At 45.0% G+C, this 19,934-nt stretch overlaps 1 protein-coding gene across 3 annotated transcripts in view; it reads right to left on the bottom strand.

Moving 5' to 3' along the window:
* Nucleotides 1-16,332: 16,332 nt before the first annotated feature.
* Nucleotides 16,333-19,934, bottom strand: part of LOC135902316 (uncharacterized PE-PGRS family protein PE_PGRS20-like) — a 123,259-nt gene continuing 119,657 nt past the window's right edge. For 2 of the 3 annotated variants that reach the window (XM_065432286.2, XM_065432288.2), the window contains exon 5: nucleotides 16,333-19,467. In XM_065432286.2, coding sequence (XP_065288358.1) covers nucleotides 18,535-19,467 — 933 coding nt within the window. In that variant the 3' untranslated portion in view covers nucleotides 16,333-18,534. The remainder of the gene's footprint in view (nucleotides 19,468-19,934) is intronic. The other variant, XM_065432287.2, reaches the window with a different exon arrangement.

Below are 19,934 nucleotides of genomic sequence, written 5' to 3'. Positions count from 1 at the left end.
ACGGCGCTACTTCGAAGTATTTAACGTTGTGGACAGGCATGTTTCATCCGTGCTGTGACCAGCGAGGGTGCGCGACGATGAAGCAACCACTGAGACTTTGTGGCAAGGGACCTATAACTATGAATACCTTGATGTATCCACGGATTTGTGCCAAGTGCTTTGATGAAACATTATTTAAGCAAACTGAAGTTAGAGACTCTGCACGTTACTACTTCAACGTGTAACTTAGTATGTGTTTTTTGTGTCCTCATTGGGGCCTTTTTAGTTAAGAATACCGTAACAGCTTCGCTTGAATCGCATCGTAAGTCCTTTACTAGTAGCGTGTTATCCTGTATTATGCCACAAAACTCCGAGTCGCTCATCCTTGTAGCTATGCATACACTTTCCTTGTCTGGACCCACCAGGGTATTCTTAAATGAACAATGTACCGTAATTATTGCGCTCTTGGCGAAGAGGCTGTCTTAAAAGCATCTGCGCAGATTTACATCGGACGTCATAAGTCAGTCGTCATTGCCTCAATTTTATGAGATTTCTCACGCTTCATTTCCTCTAGAGAAGTCTAGTACGCTGACGCTCGTCGCACCAATCTCTGCAAAAAATAACGCATGTCTTCGCGTGAGCGATCCCTTTTCTGCTTTATTTCTGGAAACATTTAGGAAGGTAGTCTCATCGCTGTGAAGTGTGCAGTTTAATATCCAAGTTCCTTGCAAGCGATGACAAGCGATGACTTGTGTCGCTGGGCAGCACGCTCTTCGCAATGCATCACGGTGGTTTCGCGCATACAGATAAACTTGTACATTTTCGCTGTGCTGTGTCAACACGGACCCTAGAATACCGTACCGCCATTTTGCAGCGACAGCCATTGCTTCCGTCTCTATGGCTATAGTGTCGTTTTCAGTTTGTTAAGCAGCGGCCTTAATAACTTCGGTGAAGCACCTTTGGTGAACAGCCATGCCGTAGCGCTGAGTTGCCATTCCCCTAATGGACGGGGTATGGTCAGATTATTGTCATGACTAACTCTGTCGAGAAAAGCACTGCAGCGCCCCTGACAACTGCTCACCGTGTGAGCTCCCTCGGACGCGCGACCCTCTAGAATGCACCAGCTTGTGAGCTTTCATCACACTATGGCTACTCGCGGCAAAAAGTGTAAAATTTAATAATTCGCTTTATATTCATTTGTCTCAGAAATTAATAGCATTAAAAACGAAAAACAGATGTTCTAAGAAAGAAAATGTTTGTTATTTGATTTGTTGTATTTTAACGTATTCGATTGAGGGAAAATATAGGTAGACGAATGCTCCGTGTAATGATCTGTTCGCGTTCAACGGCGTACAGAACGATAGAGGAATGCCCGATAGAGGAAGCACGCCATACTCACCGTGATTGCTTTGCGGCCGTGGGGATGGGCTGCTTGTAAGCGAGGTCACGGGATCAAATCCCGGCCATTGCGGCCACGTTTTGATGGGGGCGAAAACACCCATGAATCGGATCATATTTTTGACACGTAAACCTCGATAAATTTTTTTTAGGCACGCACTGGATGCGCCCGAGAAAGGCGTGGCAAGTGGCTCACGGCAAGTGTGTAGATAGACAACGCTACACTGACGTAATTGCTAAATTGCGATAATACGTTGGTAACAATACGCGGCACTGGTGCGTTGCGCAGCCTCCTATGCTTGAAACACAGAAGCCGTGTGCCCCACAAGGTGCGCGCATGTTGTCATAAGCGGCTTTTTGTCTACAACTTCTTTTGTCTGCTGTTTCTCGCACGTTCCGTGCTTTCTCCGCCCACTGGCTTCCATTGAGCAAACTCGTGTAAAAGTCGCGCGAACGAGAAACTCGGCACAACGTGCATAGCACACAAATCGGAGCCTAAAGTTCGAAGGAGGTTCGTTTTGTTTGTGCGTCTCTGCGAGTTCCTGTTGCTGACATATCGCAACGATTAAAGTGTTCGACTTCAAAGATTAATGATCGCTGACTGTAATGGCGGAAAATTTCGACGAACAATAAATGTTTGTATTTCTTCCCTTCTGTGAATGGAACTTCGATTCTATAATTAAAGTTTGACATTGTTTTTGAAGTTTTCATTAACTTTTGTCCTTATGGTTTTCATTATACCTTTTTTTTTCTCTGTTGTACCGACTTGTTTTATATGAAATAAATTCTTTTTTTTTTCACTTTCATGAAGTAGTTTCCATATATGTCATTTTTGCCTTTCTTTGAATTTTCTTTATATTGAACACAGTCCAGGTAACATCCGTTCGCGTCCGAAGATGGATGCTGTATTCTATGTTCGAGGGGACCACACTGTTGAACGCCTAACTCTATCGCAAGTTTGGTGTTCCTGTTTCTCAATTGGGAAACTACATTCAAATGCGCGACTAGCATTCTTTTTATGTGCAGGCTGCAGATTCCTGTAGGAATTTAATCGGAGAGAAGAATAATTCATAACTCTCTACATAATAGTGTAGTTGACCAGAATTTCGAATTTCATTGTTATAGGGGAATGTATTTTGCTAATAAGAAAGAAAAGTCAGGACTCGAATCCGTTGGAACACTACAGTCGAATGTGCGGGAAAATGTTGACTGCGTAATTCGTCAGAAGCCTTGTAAAATTTGCGAGTGGTCGTTCCCTGAAGGTGCTTTGGAGCTCGACAACCTGACATTGCACTTTTCTTTCACCAAAAATAAACGTGCACTACTCACATTTCATTACGTGCGCATATACTATTATGTTGGGAAAGCGCAATCTTGTTTTTGTCTGATTAAGCAACATATTAAAGGGAAAATAAGGATATTTCTTAAATTAAATAAGCGTCTACACATTTGTTTCATTTGTAAAAGGAGAAGCTTATTTAATGGAAGCTACCTGCAGATACGATAGGGTGGCTGTTTAAGGGCTGGCGCTTCTTGAATCGTGCGCGCCTTCCAGCCAATTTAGCTAGAATACTAATCCGCTTGGCCGAGTAAAGTATTAAAACGTTTAGGGGATGAAATGTAATATGACCGTGTGCTTTTAACCGTAGTTGCCTTTGAGGCCGCCGAGGAGTAGAACAACCGGAATCCATTCCGGCGGTGATGGCGTGCGTAACAGAAATTCTAAATCGTTCTGTACCCCCCCCCCCCCCCCAACCGTCTTTAAGGGAACCCCAGTGTGAGCTCGAGTGTATACCCGCTTGCCGAGGGGGTTAGGCACTCGTTGTCGCGTTCTTTAGTTTCTCAGTGCGCGTGCCGGCAAAACTAGGCGGCAGCACAGGCAAATTTCTTGAGGAACGTGACTGCCGAGACAGGCGTCGCGCGATTTCCGATCATTAATTTTCCTTCGACAAATTGCGCGCTTCGATCCTGTCCGGAAAAGAAATAGTACAAAAAGAATCTTTCCCGCTTTCTTCATTCGCTTCGTTTTCTCCGACCATGAATACATTTGCTCACCTTTGACGTCCTTCCGTTCGAAGACCGCCAAGTTCTCATTTTCCTTTTCTCGTGTTTCCCCGTTTTCGTTAACGTTGAACATTCTTCGCAACCACTTGCTCCCGACTCTCAATCAATCATCCACACTGAAGCACAGCGTCGTGGGGTCGACGGCGACAGCAGTAGCTGGGCCGCGAGGCTGAAATTGAATATTTTCCCACTCGAGCTCCCTTATTCATTATCTATTTGTCGTAGTTTCTTGCCCCAAACTTTGCATTTCTGGTATTGATTCTGTGAGTGAAGAAAACCCAGACAGGCGCTGGTGCCTGGTGTCCAGATATCGAAGTCTTAGCCGAGCCCGCTCAATCAGGCGGGAGTCTGATTCCACCGGTTCCACTGCTCGCGCACCGTCAGCGTGCTGATCGTATCGTCGTCGTCTTTTGTGTCCCGACCATAGTGGCACGTAGTAGTGCGCTACAATTCATTTTTCATGAATGTTTGATTTTGTTGGCGTAATCTAATTTAGCAGATTATGCAGAAATGGCAACGCGCATATGCTCTTAAATCAACTGCGGAATTGCTAAGGTACACCGCTGTGCCGGGTCGGAATTGCCACAACGGACGTCCTGTCTGAGTACCTGCGTGTTATGACCAGAACAAAAGCAACGTAAAACCGTAGAACAAGAACTAAGGAAACGGCAAGCACGCTTTTCTTCCTTGCACTTTGTTCCTTCAGGTTGATCTTGACATGCATGCTGTATCCACGAACTAATAGGCGCAATTGTTTATTGTAACTTCGTTTTTCTAACTATATTTCGTGAATTGCACATTAACCGAATGGTAGCTGTCATGGCCAATCATTCTGCATAATGTGTCTGATCCTTGATGGTGCTCCCGAGTGGGTATGACCCACAGGTTGCAAAGTAAACAGAAGAGCAGCAACGAAGAAGAACAAGAACAGAGGACGACGAGGAGAGTTCACCAGCAGACCCGCAAGGCACGACAGCGACAATTTTACGTCTTCGTCGCGTCAATGACGTGGCCTCCCGATGACCGTCAACGTGGACTACGTGGGCACGCCCATGGGGATGATCAACGTGCTCCAGGTGGTGTGCGGCGTGCCGGCCGTCGTGCTCCTCCTCAGCGCGCACGAACTGTCGGCCATCGCGGGCCGCGCTGACGTTCTGCTGATGGTGGTCGTGGCCAGCGCCTGCCTCCTCACGTCGTTGGTGGCGCTCGTCGCCTGCCTGGTAGGATCGCCCGACTTGCCCTACTGCTGCCTCATCAAGTTCCACTCGTCCATCGCCATGGCCGCCTACGTGCCGAGCAGCGCCAACTACATGTGTCACGAGTCCAGGCTGGAGCCCCCCTACACGCTGCGCGCTTTCGCCGGCGTCGCCTGCATCCTCACGGGGCTCATGTTCCTCGCGCACGCGGTCGTCGTCCACCAGCCCATCAGCGGGAACGTCTGACGTTCGTCGGCACTGATTGCCGATGTGGCCCTCGTGGTGCGCCGTTATAAAGCTTTATGTGTCGAAGATCTCATGTATTTGTATTTTGACCTCCAGCGTTGTTGTTTCCTTTTTTCAGTCGGTGAACGGTGGTCTCCTTCAAGGCGTCCTCTCATATTTGCGTTGTTATCGTAACCTATGAGGATATAGCAAGTGCGATGTGTCAATAACGCGACGCAATGGCTGCTGTTCCGCGCGGTTGCTTGCCTTGAAGCTGCTTCGTAAACCATCAGTTGTAGCTCCAGAGATAGTGGCTGCACAGGAACTCGAAGCTACAGCAAGTGCAGAGACTCGCAGGGCATTCGACTAAAAGCAGAAAAAAGCAATAATGAGAACGAGTGTTTACTTGGCTACTTTAATAACCTGAAAGGATATTCAGTACCACAAAATTGAACTTCTCTGGCATGCACTATCGGCAAGCCAAACTTTATAGGGCACAGAGCCAAGAAGAAAAAGAAGCTTCAGCCCAGTCATGATGTGATCTCCGCGTGTTTTACATTATCACTGAGATACTGTTCCTAAGCGCTGAATACTAATTCATTCAAGCATTTATGACATGCACATCTGTATCCATGTTCTGTAAAGATTATTTTAATTTTCTCTTCCGAAACGGTTCACACAAGGTTGTGCACAAGCCACGGGCAAGATCGATTCCTTAGCTGGACGATTGATGAACATGAGTATAATCGGAACAAAATATTTGCAAAACATAGCCACTGGCCCGTCCCCTCTAGTCTTCAAATAACAAACGTCTCATCGCTTAATTTTAATGTACGCTGAAATTTGAATGACGGTGTTGTCGTTAACTCTTGCAGCATATAGCCCAACATTTTCAGGCATTCTCCTAAAGAGCAAGCAATTCAGCTAATCCTGTTTGAATCACAAGGGCAGTTCTAAATGAAAAACATTATTTCGTTTATTTCGTGGTCATTTTTTTACTTTCTCTTCCTATTTACCTTCGACAGTGAGTTGTATACAACATGCATGCATTACCGGAAGGATCTGTTGCTCACCACAACGAATGATAAGAAAGGAATAAAGTCAGAAAAAGAAATTATTCTTACAAAGAACGGTCCCTGGTGAGAGTTAGAGTACGTTTGCTTGGATTTAATCTCAGATGTCCCACAGCGCTCTGTGAAATTAACAGGCGTAAATATTGGACTCATGGAATCTTTTTTAGTGTTAATATTTTTCATTACTATTTCATTTATGCTGAAAGTGCGCACAATATGCGGTTCTCGCAGCTGGAGACAGGCTACACACCGCCATCTTTCGGCTACGCTTGGCACATAAAAAACAGCATTATTACGTCTTAGGCAGTGCGTCACCACTCTCTAATACTTTTTTGTGTGCGTATTAAGCGCTAAGTATATAAAGGAAAGAGTATAGCTTCTATTGGATTTGAATGGCGAAAGGAAAACACGATTGTTGGTTACGCCGATGAACCTATTGGAAAAGAAACAAAGAAACTTACGCAACGAAAATTCCGCATGGGGCCATGCGCAGGTTTTACACAGGGAAGGACTCTAGCCAAGAGGCTCGTTTGAACAGTGCTTGCAATTATTGTTACAATTCTTTCGAAATCCACTCCTCGTCATATGCGTAGGCTTGATCATAGACGCTGATGCCAGCTGAGTAATGTATTTGCGCTTCGTACGTATTTATCCAGTCATACGTATCCTTAAGAGGAAGCTTTAGATCGGGACCAACTCCGACGCGGCCTATTCAAATACATATTGTCGTAGCGCAAGCTTTGTGTGTGACGTCTTGTGATATCCAACTATATGGTGCGCTTAAAGACTACACACGGCCCTGTGACGTCATAGCGTTCTCTGTATAAGAACAAGTCGTTCTTGGCAATAAAGTCAGTTGCCTTTCTGCTCCTGGACCATTGTCGCTCTTCTGGGTTAGTTCATCTGGCGACGAGAGTGGGATTGCCGTGACCTGGCCTTACTGGACACCATCAACGATGATGTGGCGGCTCAACGAGCCCATGCTACTACCGGAGGCGCCACGACCATATCCCAGCAAGGGATCCGAAAGTCAAATAAGTAACACATTTACTTCTCCTACCAAGCCATGTCCCGGCTCGGCAGGCTAGACGAATGCGACCCTAAGGTTCAGAACTTCGAATTGTATGTCGAACGATTCGAGCATTGTGTCAGGGCAAACAAGATAGTGGAAGTGAAGGAACTGTCCGTTTTCTTGACAGTCATTGATGCAGAATCATATGAAATTCTCAAGAACTTGGTTGTTCCATTGCTACGAGGAGACAATACCTTCGCGGAAGTAAAATAGCTCTTGCAAAGCCAATGCAGCCTGAAGACATCTGTAATTGCAGAAAGGTGCAAACTCAACCACCGGGTGCAACTCAACCACGAAAGTGTCGAAGGCTTCATAGTAGAGTTGAAGCACCAAGCCCTGAAATGTAACTTCGAGGAATTTCTCCTGGACGCCCTACGCGACAGATTGGTAGCTGGGATTCGAAGTGAAGAAACGAAGAAAGCATTGTTCATGGCGGACGCACTCACGTTTGAAAGGGCATGCAAAATAGCTCTTGAGAGTGAATTGGCAGCGAAACAAACAGCCGCAATACAAGCAGGAAGCCGGGCGGAGCACATAAGCGCAGTGGAAATGAAAATTAACGAGCATCAGCGCAGCGACCATGACCAAGCGAAGGCTAAAAGTTCGGTGCGAAAGAAGACGTCCCACAAGACGTCCCACACAAAGCTTGCGCTACGACGCATGCAAAACGCAAAAACACTTTTCTAGTAACTCTTAGACTGATTTTAATGAAATTTGGTGCATTTGAGAGAGAAAGTTAAATTGTAGTGACGGTTGTAAGCGGAATTTCGATTTAGGGCCTCAATATTGTTAGATATTTTCAAAAATTCGCAAGTCTGAAAAAAAAAATATCAGCTCGAGTTTACAAATTAATAGCTCTGCATCAAGAACAGATATCGCGGTTCCGTAAGTGGCACTCATTACATCACTGAAAGCGGACAAATGCAATATGTCATTTTTTACCTTACGTTACTTTGTTATGTTGTGTACAATTGTTCTGCGAAAGCTGTATTTTCATATTACTAAGCTTTTTGAGATTCATTTGTAACGTTTCAATTTTGTCCGCTTCATATGTACTATTACATGTAATATACAGAATTGTGATATCGTTTTTCATTGCTGAGTTAAAGTTGTAAATTTGATAGTTTCGTTTTCTGAAATTTTTAGATTTTTTGCCAATTTTTACTAAAATATTAACGACCTAAATGAAAAAGTCGAAACCAACAGTCACTAAATCTTAAGTTTTTCTTTTAAATGCAACAAACCTCGCCAAATCTAGTGGAGTGGTTGCTGAGAAAAACTAATTCTTTTTTTCCCGCGTATTTAAATAGCACCACCCAAGCTAAAGCTTCCTCTTCATATACTGTCTTGCCTCACTATCAGCAGGGCTCCTAAGTGCGTGGTACGTGTTTACAGTATATCGTGAAGCTAATCTCTAGGCTTTCTTTCTACAAATGGAATTGAACCTGTTTAAGGCTGTCATCATGAATTGTATTGACGTTATAAAACCGTTTCATGTTTCTCGTGTCCTCACTGTTAATTGTCCTTGTCTTCACGCGCTGTTTCATCTCGTGTAAACTATGGAAGGAATTTGGACAACTTGAAATGCGCAATTCTAAGTGGTACAAGTGCCCGTAAGTATTTGCCAGCTGCTGCTTGTCATATTTGTACCATCCGTAATACAAAACTATACAACTTTGATAGCGAGCACTTGATTAGAGACTACGGGCACAGCGGACATACAATGGGTAGTCGGTATGGAAAGAGCCCATCTTTCTGTTGTACACAACAGCAGTAGGCCTATATATTCTGAAAGTTTTCAAGGCACGAAATAATTTAGGCGCAACTTGACGGCTCAAAATGCAAATTTATGATGTCCATTCCGTGCACTATACAGAGACGCTGATGGACTTGCCAACAATAACTTCGTTCATATACGTGCTTTTACCAGCTACTTCGTCTACTGTGTTCATCTTGTGCCCATATGTCCTTCGTCATACTTACCACATCAAGTCTAACATGATTAGTGAATGCACATATCGACACAAAGCAACAAAAGACTGGCGCTCGCAATTGTCGTGTATTTTGTTAGCAGTTGTGTTTCACCTTTTCTTACAATGTATCGAAAAGTCTGCAAGAAACTTCTGCAAAAAATTACTCTAGATTTCGAAGAAAATTACGTTTAAGGCTGGTGTCCCGAAGTAAAGACTCACTTAGCGATGACAGCGCAGCAAGCAGTGCAGAACAAATGATAAAATGCTAAAGGTATGTGCGTACATTACAGGCTGTATAAAATACATAAACCTGCCTTCTGAAATGTGAAGTAACCGAAACGCCCGCTACGGCTATTTTCACAGCCGTGACCAGAATAGTGGAACTCTCAATGAGAGTTTTGAAAAAAGATGGCGACGTGCCTAGATTTCAAACTAATTTTGAATCTTAATATAATAAAGCTGAAATGGTGAGGAGGAAAGCGACGAAGCGTGGAGATGCTACTAAAAAACAAGGTGCCTATTTCTCTTATTCTTATCCTGTGGGACTGTGTTTACAGAAAGTTTCAGTACGCAGTAAGTGAAAGAGTTCTGCAGTTCTTCGTGCCATTTTGTCGCTTGACTCTGTCAGTAAATACCTGATCAAGTTGACGGCACTGCTGCCTGAAATAATGCAACAAACAATGAAAAACTGCATATCCTCATTTTCCACATACTACTGAATAGTATATTTAACCATGTTTAAGATATACTTTCGGTTATATAGAATCAATATTGCATCACCTTCAAATATACATGAGGAGCAATAGGTCATAACACAGCTAGACCAATCGTCTAAGACACTGCTGGAGCAGATATAGTGATCGCTCAGGCACATCGCTAAAGCACTTCGTCCTGTATTCCTCCGCGAATGAGCTAGATATCCATTGTTAAAATTTGCATGACTTGTTGCCTTGCTGGAAAAGCTTCCTTTGGTTATGGTTTCAGGTGACCATTATAAGAGAAGGCGTTTTTGTAGTGCGATTTGAGCTAACTCCCGGCGCGCGTACGTTTCGCATCACCACAGAGAGCAGTGAAGGTCGCGCACGTTTATTTGACTGCTGTCACACGTGGTGAATTACGACTCAATTAAGGAAACATTTTGTTTGTAAGAAGTGGTTATCGTTAGGTGGTCGAGTTGGCTAACTATGCGCTCGCTCTCGTGCTGGCCCGGCGCTCGTTCGTTACTATACTAACTAGCATGCAGGGGCCCTACAAAGTAAAAGTATTTCAATATCTCTTTATTGCAATTTCCTGACGTCAAACTTGCGTAACAGTCGACGCAAGCATCGGATGGTGACTCGCAGGTTTGTCAGGAGAGGCCACTCAAAGGCTTTCCTCATTCATAGGAGGTCACTTTTGTTTGTGTAAAAAACGAATAACATTGCCTACAATGAGCGGCTTGTCGTGTCTAATCGGCTAATAAGAGGCCAGAAGAATGCTCAAGTGAAGATGGATTCGATGGGGCAGAGCCAGTGCACTGAAAATCGATAACCGGAGGAAGAGGGTGGTGCCAGCGTCTGAGATTGGTCCGCTTCACTTACTTAGCTTGCGGTGGCTGGTCGAAAATCGCGGCGACATGCAACGGAATCTTAAGAATGACGCTAAAACGGATCCTCAGCAAAGAAGAGTTGGTCGAATGAGATTGTAAACGTGCCGAAAGTGCTCGAAAACGTTACACGGCCACGCAAAATGTTTTATTGTGCGCAAATAAACCCATGCTTTCCGGCAGGTGCGAGTAGCCAGTGCCTGGGCGATCAATGGCAGCCATCTTTTATTCCTTTCGGAACGGGGCAGCCTACGACTATTCAGAAGAAAATTCAGTTTTCTTCGGCACAATAATGCGTTTCTAACGCCTACACAACACTTTGACGCGGTGAGTTTTCGCGGTTTTGTGACGTCGCGTACGGGCAGCTGATGTGGGTGCAGCCCGAAACCTTTTAACCAATAGCCGAGAGCTAACGGCGAAAAGGCATCGCATCAGAAATAACTATTTTTCTTTTGTTCGGTCTAATCATGCATAATTAGTGTGTACGCGTCATATCAGACGGGGAGCTATTACGGTTTTCGTGACGTCGCTTGACAGACAGAAAAGTTTAGAATAGCTTTACGTTATAGCGCCCCTATTCCAAACCTTTCTATTCCAATTCTGCAATCAGCCATTCGCGATTGGTCAAAAACTTTTTTGGACCAGCCCCACTTCACCTGTCTGTCACGCGATGTCACGAAAACCGCGCTAGCTCACCAATGATATGACGTGTACACACTGATTTTGCATGATTGAACCGAACAAAAGAAAAATAGTTATTTTTGATTCGACGCCTTTTCGCCATTAGCCCTCGGCTATTGATGAAGTCTTCGGGCAGCACCCACATCAGCTGCCTCTCACGCGACGTCACATCAGCGCGAAAACTCACCGCGTCAAAGTGACGTGTACGAGTGAAAGATGCATCAATAGGCCGAACAAAACTGAATTTTCTTCTGAATAGCCACAGACTGCTCCGTTCCGAAAGGAATAAAAGATGGCTGCCGCCGTTCGCTCAGGCACTGGCTACTCGCACCTGTCGGAGTGCTTGAGGTTTATTTGCGTACAATAAAACTTTTTGCGTGGCAGTGTAACGTTCTCGAACATTTTCGGCACGTTTAAGACCTCACTTTGCCAACCCTTTTTTGCTGAGGATCCGTTTTAGCGCCATTCTTTACCTTCTGTTGCATGCCGCCGCGATTTTCAACCAACCAGCGCAAGCTAAGCAAGGGAAAGCGGACCTATCACAAACGCAGGCACCACCATCTTCCACCGATTATCGATTTTCAGTGCACTGCGTCGACATCATCGAATCTTTCTCCACTTGAACGTGCCCCTCACCTCTTGCCAGCCAGTTAGATAAGAGGAGCTACTCAGTGTAGGCAATGTTATTCGTTTTTCAAGCAAACAAAAGTGACCGCCTATAAACAAGGACAGCGTTTCATTGGTCTATTCAGACAACCCTGCGTGTCACCGCTCCGTGCTTGCGTCGGCGGTTACGCAAATTTGACGTCAGGAGACTGGAATAAAAACATATTAGAATAGTTTTACGTAATAGGGCCCTAGCTTTACGTTATAGGGCCCAGTTCTCTGGCATACCAACTACTAGGCCTCTAAATACAGCGTTTGCACAATGCTGAAACTACTGAACTGCGAATGTGGTAGCGCAGATGAAGATTTACATTATTTGCTTTTAGAATGCCAAATACGCTTTGAGCCAATGTACTAACTGGCGTCAAAACTCATGAGACACAATCGATGGTCAATGGCCATCGCTGGAACCGTGGCCAACAAATACTGATAAAAAACGGTGCGCTTATTGATCCTAAAGAGTTTTTGGAGGTCTCTGATAATGACACTCACTGCACGCGTGCGCGTTGCATATATGTTTATCGCATGGGTTTTTCTCTCATGTAAGATTTTGTTCATCTGTACTGTATCTGTAATGTACGTGTATCTGATACTTGTAATGAGCGAGTTTATAATGTGTCATTTCGCGTCATTTTTACATTTGCGATGCTAACCAACATTATGTGATATTTGTGATATTACGTGATAATGTGTGATGCATTTACATTTCACCCATGGGAAAAGGAGTAGCTGGCATTGTATCTTGGTGCCAAATCTTATTTATTTGTATAAAAAAACAAGCAAAAGTAAGCTACTTCATGATACACATCCTGCCACGTCACAGCGGGAGTCGCTGTTAGCGCCTCAACACCGCGATATGGCATCTTGGAGGGAGGCGCGATGAGCGCAGCAAGTTCACTAAAGGTAAACAAATGTCTAGAAAACAAATAGTTGGGGCAAGTGATGAAAAAGCGCAATATCAAATAAAGGCAGAAAGCCGTTTGCTCGCGCTATATAGCAATGTAAAGCTCACACGCGGTTGACGAGCTGAAGTACGTGCAAACACTCAGAAACCGTATGCGCGGACACAACGTCATGAAAGAGAGGAAGGTAATCAACAAGGAACATTTCGTCCTCGACGAGGCCGCAGTTGCAGAACTGGACCCTGATGAAGGGGTCGTCCACGAAATTATAGGTTATATAACAGTGTCAAAGTATCATACGACGACAGTGATCCGTGCCTGAAACCAGTGATCGCGAAACCACTCAAGCCACTGTGAACTACAAGAATACCGTATAGAGGCAACTTCTGTACTGTTCGGGATGTTCGTTAGCGGAAGTTATTTCCGTCGAATATACTTGAAACCACAGTTATCGGATCAGGGCTGCAAAACCAGACAGTCATTACCCTTCTTTTTTTTAAAGTTCCATTAGTTCTCAGTTGCTTCGGAACCTATGATCGGTAGCGTTACTTATATTGTCCGGCACATATTTTTCACCTGTGTGCGCTCCTAAGGAAATAGGAAATTTCACTTTTTTCGGTTAGATTACGTACAAAGGAATCAAAACAAGATATGGGGAATGACGATGCATAATGATAACAAAACGGCCATAAAATATGTAACCTTGGGCATGTACACAAAGGACGCAAGATGTAGGGCGCTATAACGTAAAACCATTCCAAACTTTTCTATTCCATTTCTGCAATCAGCCCTCCGCTATTGGTTAAGAACTTTTTAGACCACCCCTACTTCACCTGTCTGTCACGCGCCGTCACGAAAACCGCGATAGCTCCCCATCTCATATGACATGTACATACTGATTATGCATGTTCGGACCGAATAAAAGAAAAATTGTTATTTCTGATTCGACGCCTTTTCGCCGTTAGCCCTCTGCAATTGGTCAAAATTTTCGGGCTGCACCCACTTCACCTGCCTGTTGCGCGACGTCACAAAACCGCAAGAACTCAACCCGTCAAAGTGACGTGTACGCGTGAAAGATGCATTAATATGCTGAACAAAACTGAATTTTCTTCTGAATAGCCGCAGGCTGCCCCGTTCCGAAAGGAATAAAAGATGGCTGCCGCCGATGGCTCAGGCACCGGCTATCTGCAGCTGCCGGAGAGCATGTGCTTATTTGCGTACGATAAAGCTTTTTGCGTGACCCTGTAACTTTTTCAAGCACTTTCGGCACGCTTACGACCTCGTTCCGCCAACTATTCTTTGACGAGGATACGTATTAGCTGAAATCTTAACCTTCCGTTGCGTGCCGCCGCGATTTTCGACGAGCCACCGCAAGCTAGTAAAGGAAAGTGGACCAATCGCAGACGCCAGTACCACCCTCTTCATCGGATTATCGAATTTCAGTGCAGTGGCTCGGCCCCACCGAATCCCTCTCCACTTGATCGTGCTCTTCGCCTCTTGTCAGCGAATCAGATTAGTCAAGCCACTTGGTGGAGGCAATGTTATTCGTTTGCAAAGCAAACAAAAGTGACCTCCTGTAAACGAGGAGACCATTTGATTGGTCTTTTCAGACAACCCTGCGGGTAACAGCCCGGTGCTTGCGTCGGTGCTTACGCAAATTTGACGTCAGAACATTGGAATAAAAACATATTGGAATAGTTTTACGCTATAGGGCCCGCAATGTGTGCACCGGCCACAGTTTGCGAAGGTTCTTCGATCGTACTTTTGGTCTTCGTCCATGCGCTTCAATATTCGAATTCCACTGCATCATAGCGGAACTCACAATTTTGCGGCAATGCTTGAGGACACTTTAAAACTCGTCGTCCACACAAAGAAGCTTTTTACGGCTAATATCCTCATTTAAATGTGCGCTTTTGAGTGATTTGAGCCAAAGAATTTCAGTTCAATAAAGTCGAAGACGGCTGCCCTTAATTCAACTATCGAGAGCGTTTCGTGAGCCGCACCGAGTAGCCGAATATAGCCGAGGCTAATAAAGGTAGGTACCAGTGAATGAAACGTTTGTTGATGCGCAGGTAAGCGATACGAACGGTACGTGTTTAGGTCGAACTTGGTGTTTGCCTGAAAAGGGCTGTAGCTAAGAAATTGAACTCAAGCAAGGATGACTTGGGGAACTGTGGTGAGCGATGGAAATCAGGAGTGTTCCCTTAAAAGTATTTCCATTGGAATAAAAAAAAATATTTCGAAATGTGGGCACCAAGCATCGCACTGATCGGGAATTCTTTTTTTCTTTCAGAAGACGAAGAAAATAGCAGTAGGACAAGGGTTTGAAAAATCTGGTAAATGTCCCTTAATATATTCAATCCGTCCTGCTTATTCCATCAAACGGGCAATGTATAGATGCCCCAAAAGTGAGAATATCACAATTCGAGTCGCAATGATAACCACGATAGCAAGCGAAGTATAAGACCCGTATTCACACAAAAAAAGAAAAATATATATTGGTATGATTGAGCTGCTAGACAACATAGACAGTCAATCATTGTCTTGGAAATATCTTAAGCGCTATTACGATCTTATCTTAAGCTCTTATGAACGAAAAGCTCTATGGATGAGGCTCTAGACTGTGCTGCTGAGCACATGTGCACTTATAGCATTACTCTGGTTATATACTAAGTGTTAGTATCACTCTCAACAGAAGTAACATAACCAACTCCAACGTAAACCACGTTGGTCGAGAAGACAAAGTGACTTGGGTGCACTCGGAAACGAAGTATCTTTGGATAGATGATTGCACTTAACCACGGATTCAATCAACCGCTCCAACAGCTCGTTCATAGTGGAACGGCAAAGTCTGCTACAGTAGATAAACACCTGTAGCCCAGGGATGAGATTGATCTATAGCATGATGCTGGCCAAGTTGACTTAACGGAGTGAACTGGAACCCTGCGCTGTAGGCGGCCGTCACTTCGATGGCCCTATACATGCTGGAGAAATTCGTTTCAATTTCGTATGTTCGTTTCGATTCCGTATGTTCGTTTTGATTTCGTATGTTCGATCATAGCCGAATATTTCAAAAATCGAGCACCAATATCTTTCTTTAAAAGGGAGTATTACCAATCTACTGGAATCTTGAATATTTGGTCATTGTATCTGTTGAGGAGACTCAAACGGCGACTTTCTGTCGTGGCTGATGTCGTCGTCACTACTACGAATATTTGGCAACACGGCCTAAAAAGTACACCGCTGAAATAATCGCAACAAAATGTGTCTCCTGGAGTGACAAACAAAGTTTGACAATGTGTTTCATTGATAACTATTCATGTGTTTTTTATTTGTACAATTGTCTGATGTGAATTTGTGAAGTGTTCTATGGAGCGCCAGAAACGGATTTTGCTCAATTTTAGCCATTTTTCTCTGTTTTATTAATGACATTGACAATGTACACGGCGACACATGGTAACACAGGCGATAATGCGAACAGCACAGGTACTAAAAAAACGCACTATTTTACAAAAAATACTGTACAAGGGTTTCCCGGCAACCACCGTGGCCACTTCTATACAAGTAGCACGTGTTTTCTTTTTTTTCCCCTTTTAGTCGTCAATGGATGTGGTTGAGTGGCTTGTTGAGGCGGCGCCTGGTCACCCCATATTAGTTTTCTTTTCCCATGTTTTCATACTTTGGTCCATCTGTAAGCAACAGTCCATAAGTGGTTATTACCTGTAATCTATAGCGCTTTGTTTACTAGTATGATATAGTATATGGCGGAAAATATCCACGCTTGGTTAAGTGTGCAACAAATGCCCATTGAATTAACCTAGGCGAATAGGCAAGGTGCTCCTTATATAGTAAAAAAGAAAGTGTTCGCTACATTTAATTACGTTTTGATTGATGAAATAGACTCCTAAATTTAATCAACATGGCGGAAAATGCGTCTGTTGCTCCAAAATATTGGTCTGCAATGAACTGTGCAATGGATGGGGAAACGAAAACCAACATAATTCACAGTAACTGAGACTACCTGCATGACATCACATGCGAAAATCTGAGCTATCGTAGTTGGAATGAACGACAAGATGGTTCCTATCCAAAGATTCAGTAAGAGACGATCATGTCGCAGAGCAAGAACTTCTAGATTTCAGGTGTGTAGCGTCCAGCAAAAAAGGTATTGCTCTCATTCTAGGGTCTAGCAGTTGGACACAAAACCTAGCTTCAGACCACCTGACTGACAAGCTGCTATCCATGCCATGTTGCCTTTTTAGAGTAATTCCCGTGGACAACAACCATGTAGAAAGACTGGGAAGTCAATAATTCGAAAATACGGCAAAAGTAAGGGGTGTCGGGAGTGAAATGCCATGGCATTGAGGGTCACTTGTCACTTAACGAACCTCTGGCTGAGCGGTCCTTCAAAAAACATATAAAACATTTACGAACACTTGTTTGAAGTGCGCTTTTCACATGTGCTATTTAGCTCACACCGCGTTTACTGAATAGTACCACAAATATAAAGACGCTTTTTTTCTGTTATCGCACAGTTGTATTATTTGTGTTCTGACACTGAAATTCTTTCTGTGCCCATCCTGTACAGTTAGCGTGCTTTTTAAAGAAACTTGGAGATGTGCGCGAGGCGGTGTTCTTTAAAGCCGGCAGTTTTCACGTCGTCCAGCAAATTAAGTAACGGTTCTTATTGCGGGTTGCTGGACAGATACGTTATCATTATGGATGGCGTGACTGTGAATTATTACCATATTTAAGTTTGATTCTAAGCGCTGAATTTAACATTCACAAAATTGTGCCAGTTCTACTTATATTTTGATGTTTCTCACATTATTTTGTAATTTAGGTTATCCGAAAACTGATAGCGCAGTTGAGAGTTTGTTAGTGTTTTGAACGAATTTGGTCACCATCAGGCAAAGCGTACAAAAATGTACATTCTGTCGTGCTGCGCACACCAGCGTTGCTGGAAACGACAACTTTGCTTCTTTGAAAGTGACCAAGGAGGATAAATATCGGGTTGTAAATCAGCTATGCTAGAGAGACTCTGAATATTTGCAGAATATTTCCTTCCTTCCTTTGTTCAGTGCCCTACAAGTGGAAGGACGTGATTCCATAAAACACATCGAATAATTTCTACTGGCACCTTCGAAAGAAAGCTAAGTCAACTAAATGTTTCACAACAGCGCTTCCAAATCTGCCGCGAGTAATAATAAAGGAAATTCGCACTCCATACGACCAGATACGACTCTTGAACAAATCACTATGGGTATTCTCATTGAAGGATCATGAGACGTTTGCCTTTGAATGAGGCGTTAAAGCAAGTGAGTAGAAAACCGGCAAGGCATCGTGACACCGTGGGTCCGTATGGCGAACGCTTTCAGAACACGACAACCCTACTATAGTATTCAACTAAATCATGCGGAGTAACATTAATTATACATTCGTTTTCTTAGCTGCCTATGAAACCGTTACCTCACAAAGCAGCACGTTATATTCGTCGTTTACTGCACCTTAGAAATAAAAAAAAGCAGTGGTAGTGTGCAGACGGCGCCAATTTTATCTCTAGCGAAGTACGACGGCTCAACGTTAACCGAGTCTCCAATGTGAAAATCCCCTATGCATTGTAAGTACTCTTTCATTCAGGTCTGGTTGAAAATAAACTCTGACTCATCGTGTGCCTGACCCTGTCAACTAGCATGCGTGCGACAATTGTGTATAAGTACCTACCAGTTCCAGGGGATGTTGTACCGCGCCGCAACGGCCTCAAGATTTTGTGGGCCACCAACTAAAGACGCTGCTCGGCTCATGAGAGCATTGTACTTCTGTAGGGCGAGTCTGTTGGCTTCCGCGAACGAGGTTCCAGAGTAATAGGACCCGGAGTTGGGGTACCGGCTGTACGCCTGCTGATGCGGCCCGGCGTACTGCTGCTGCTGCTGTTGTCCGGGCTTGTACGATTGAGCCGCTGCGTTGGCCACTTGATAGGACGGTCCCGCTGCTCCCTGGTACGACGTGTACGACTTGCCACTGCCGTCTCCGCCGGAAGGTGCGTCCGCGGCCACGATGATGGTCTGCTCTTCTCCGCCGCTGCCTCCGTTTCCTCCGTAGCCTCCGTGTGCCCTTGCCGCGGCGGCCGCCTTGAAAGCCGCTGCGTTGACGCCGTACGTCGGCTGAGCTCCTGGATAGATGGCAGCCACCTGGTACGCCGGTTTCTCGTATCCGCCAGCAGCCGCCGGCCCCCCTCCGTAGCGTGGTCCTGCCGAGCCGCCGTAGCTGGGTCCAGCAGTAGCCGTGTATCCGCTTCCCACTACGGTGGCGTAGCTAGCGCCACCTGGGCCGCCGCCACCGTAGCTCGGTCCGCCGGCGTAGCCCGGGCCAGCCGCGTATCCAGCGGGGCCACCCGGTCCGTATCCCCCTTTACCGTGTCCCGCGTCCGTAACCTCGTACGATGCCTGCTGCCCGCTGATGGCGTTGCCTGACGCCCCCGTCTCTCCGCTGTATGACTTGGCGGGTGACGCCTCGACGCTGTACGCCTCCTGAACTCCGTACGGCGTGTAGCTCTTCTGTGCGACGGCCGTGGCACCTCCGTGTCCACCATGCGCACCGGGATGCGCCGTCACGTAGACGTGCTCTTGGCCGTCACCTCCTTGGGCGACGACCTGTCGGAACGAGTGAGAACAGGGTGAGTGAAGAAAGGCACGGGGCACATACTTGTGCCACAAGCAGCAGAAAAAACTGTGTGGTTATTAGGTGAAAATACCTAATATGCGCTATGAACAAATATTAAGTGGGGAAGCTCTATAGTCAACAACAAGATACGGTAACGCCCCGAACTCTCCAGGCCACTCGGCATTTCTCGCATTGCAATTGGCTGGAGACATACTAGCACCGTGACAATCCTTTAGCCAAGGTTGTGTCACAAAACGACCCCCGCGTCATCAGATGCGACCTGTGATTTCTCTCTTCACCATTTATCTTCTCACGTTTTTCTTCGCACGACATTGCTGCTATTCCTCGCTTTAGCTCCATTTTCCATCCTAAATATCTGATTTGTACTACAATCTGAGTAAAGGGGCTATTTCAGTCACATCTCCTGTACGGAGCGCCTACTACGGAGTTTTCACAT

The sequence above is a fragment of the Dermacentor albipictus genome, chromosome 5 (genome assembly GCF_038994185.2).
Source record: "Dermacentor albipictus isolate Rhodes 1998 colony chromosome 5, USDA_Dalb.pri_finalv2, whole genome shotgun sequence".
Classification (NCBI taxonomy): Eukaryota; Metazoa; Arthropoda; class Arachnida; order Ixodida; family Ixodidae; genus Dermacentor; species Dermacentor albipictus.
Note: the sequence above shows the minus strand (reverse complement) of the source record. Positions and strands in the feature narration are given on the sequence as shown.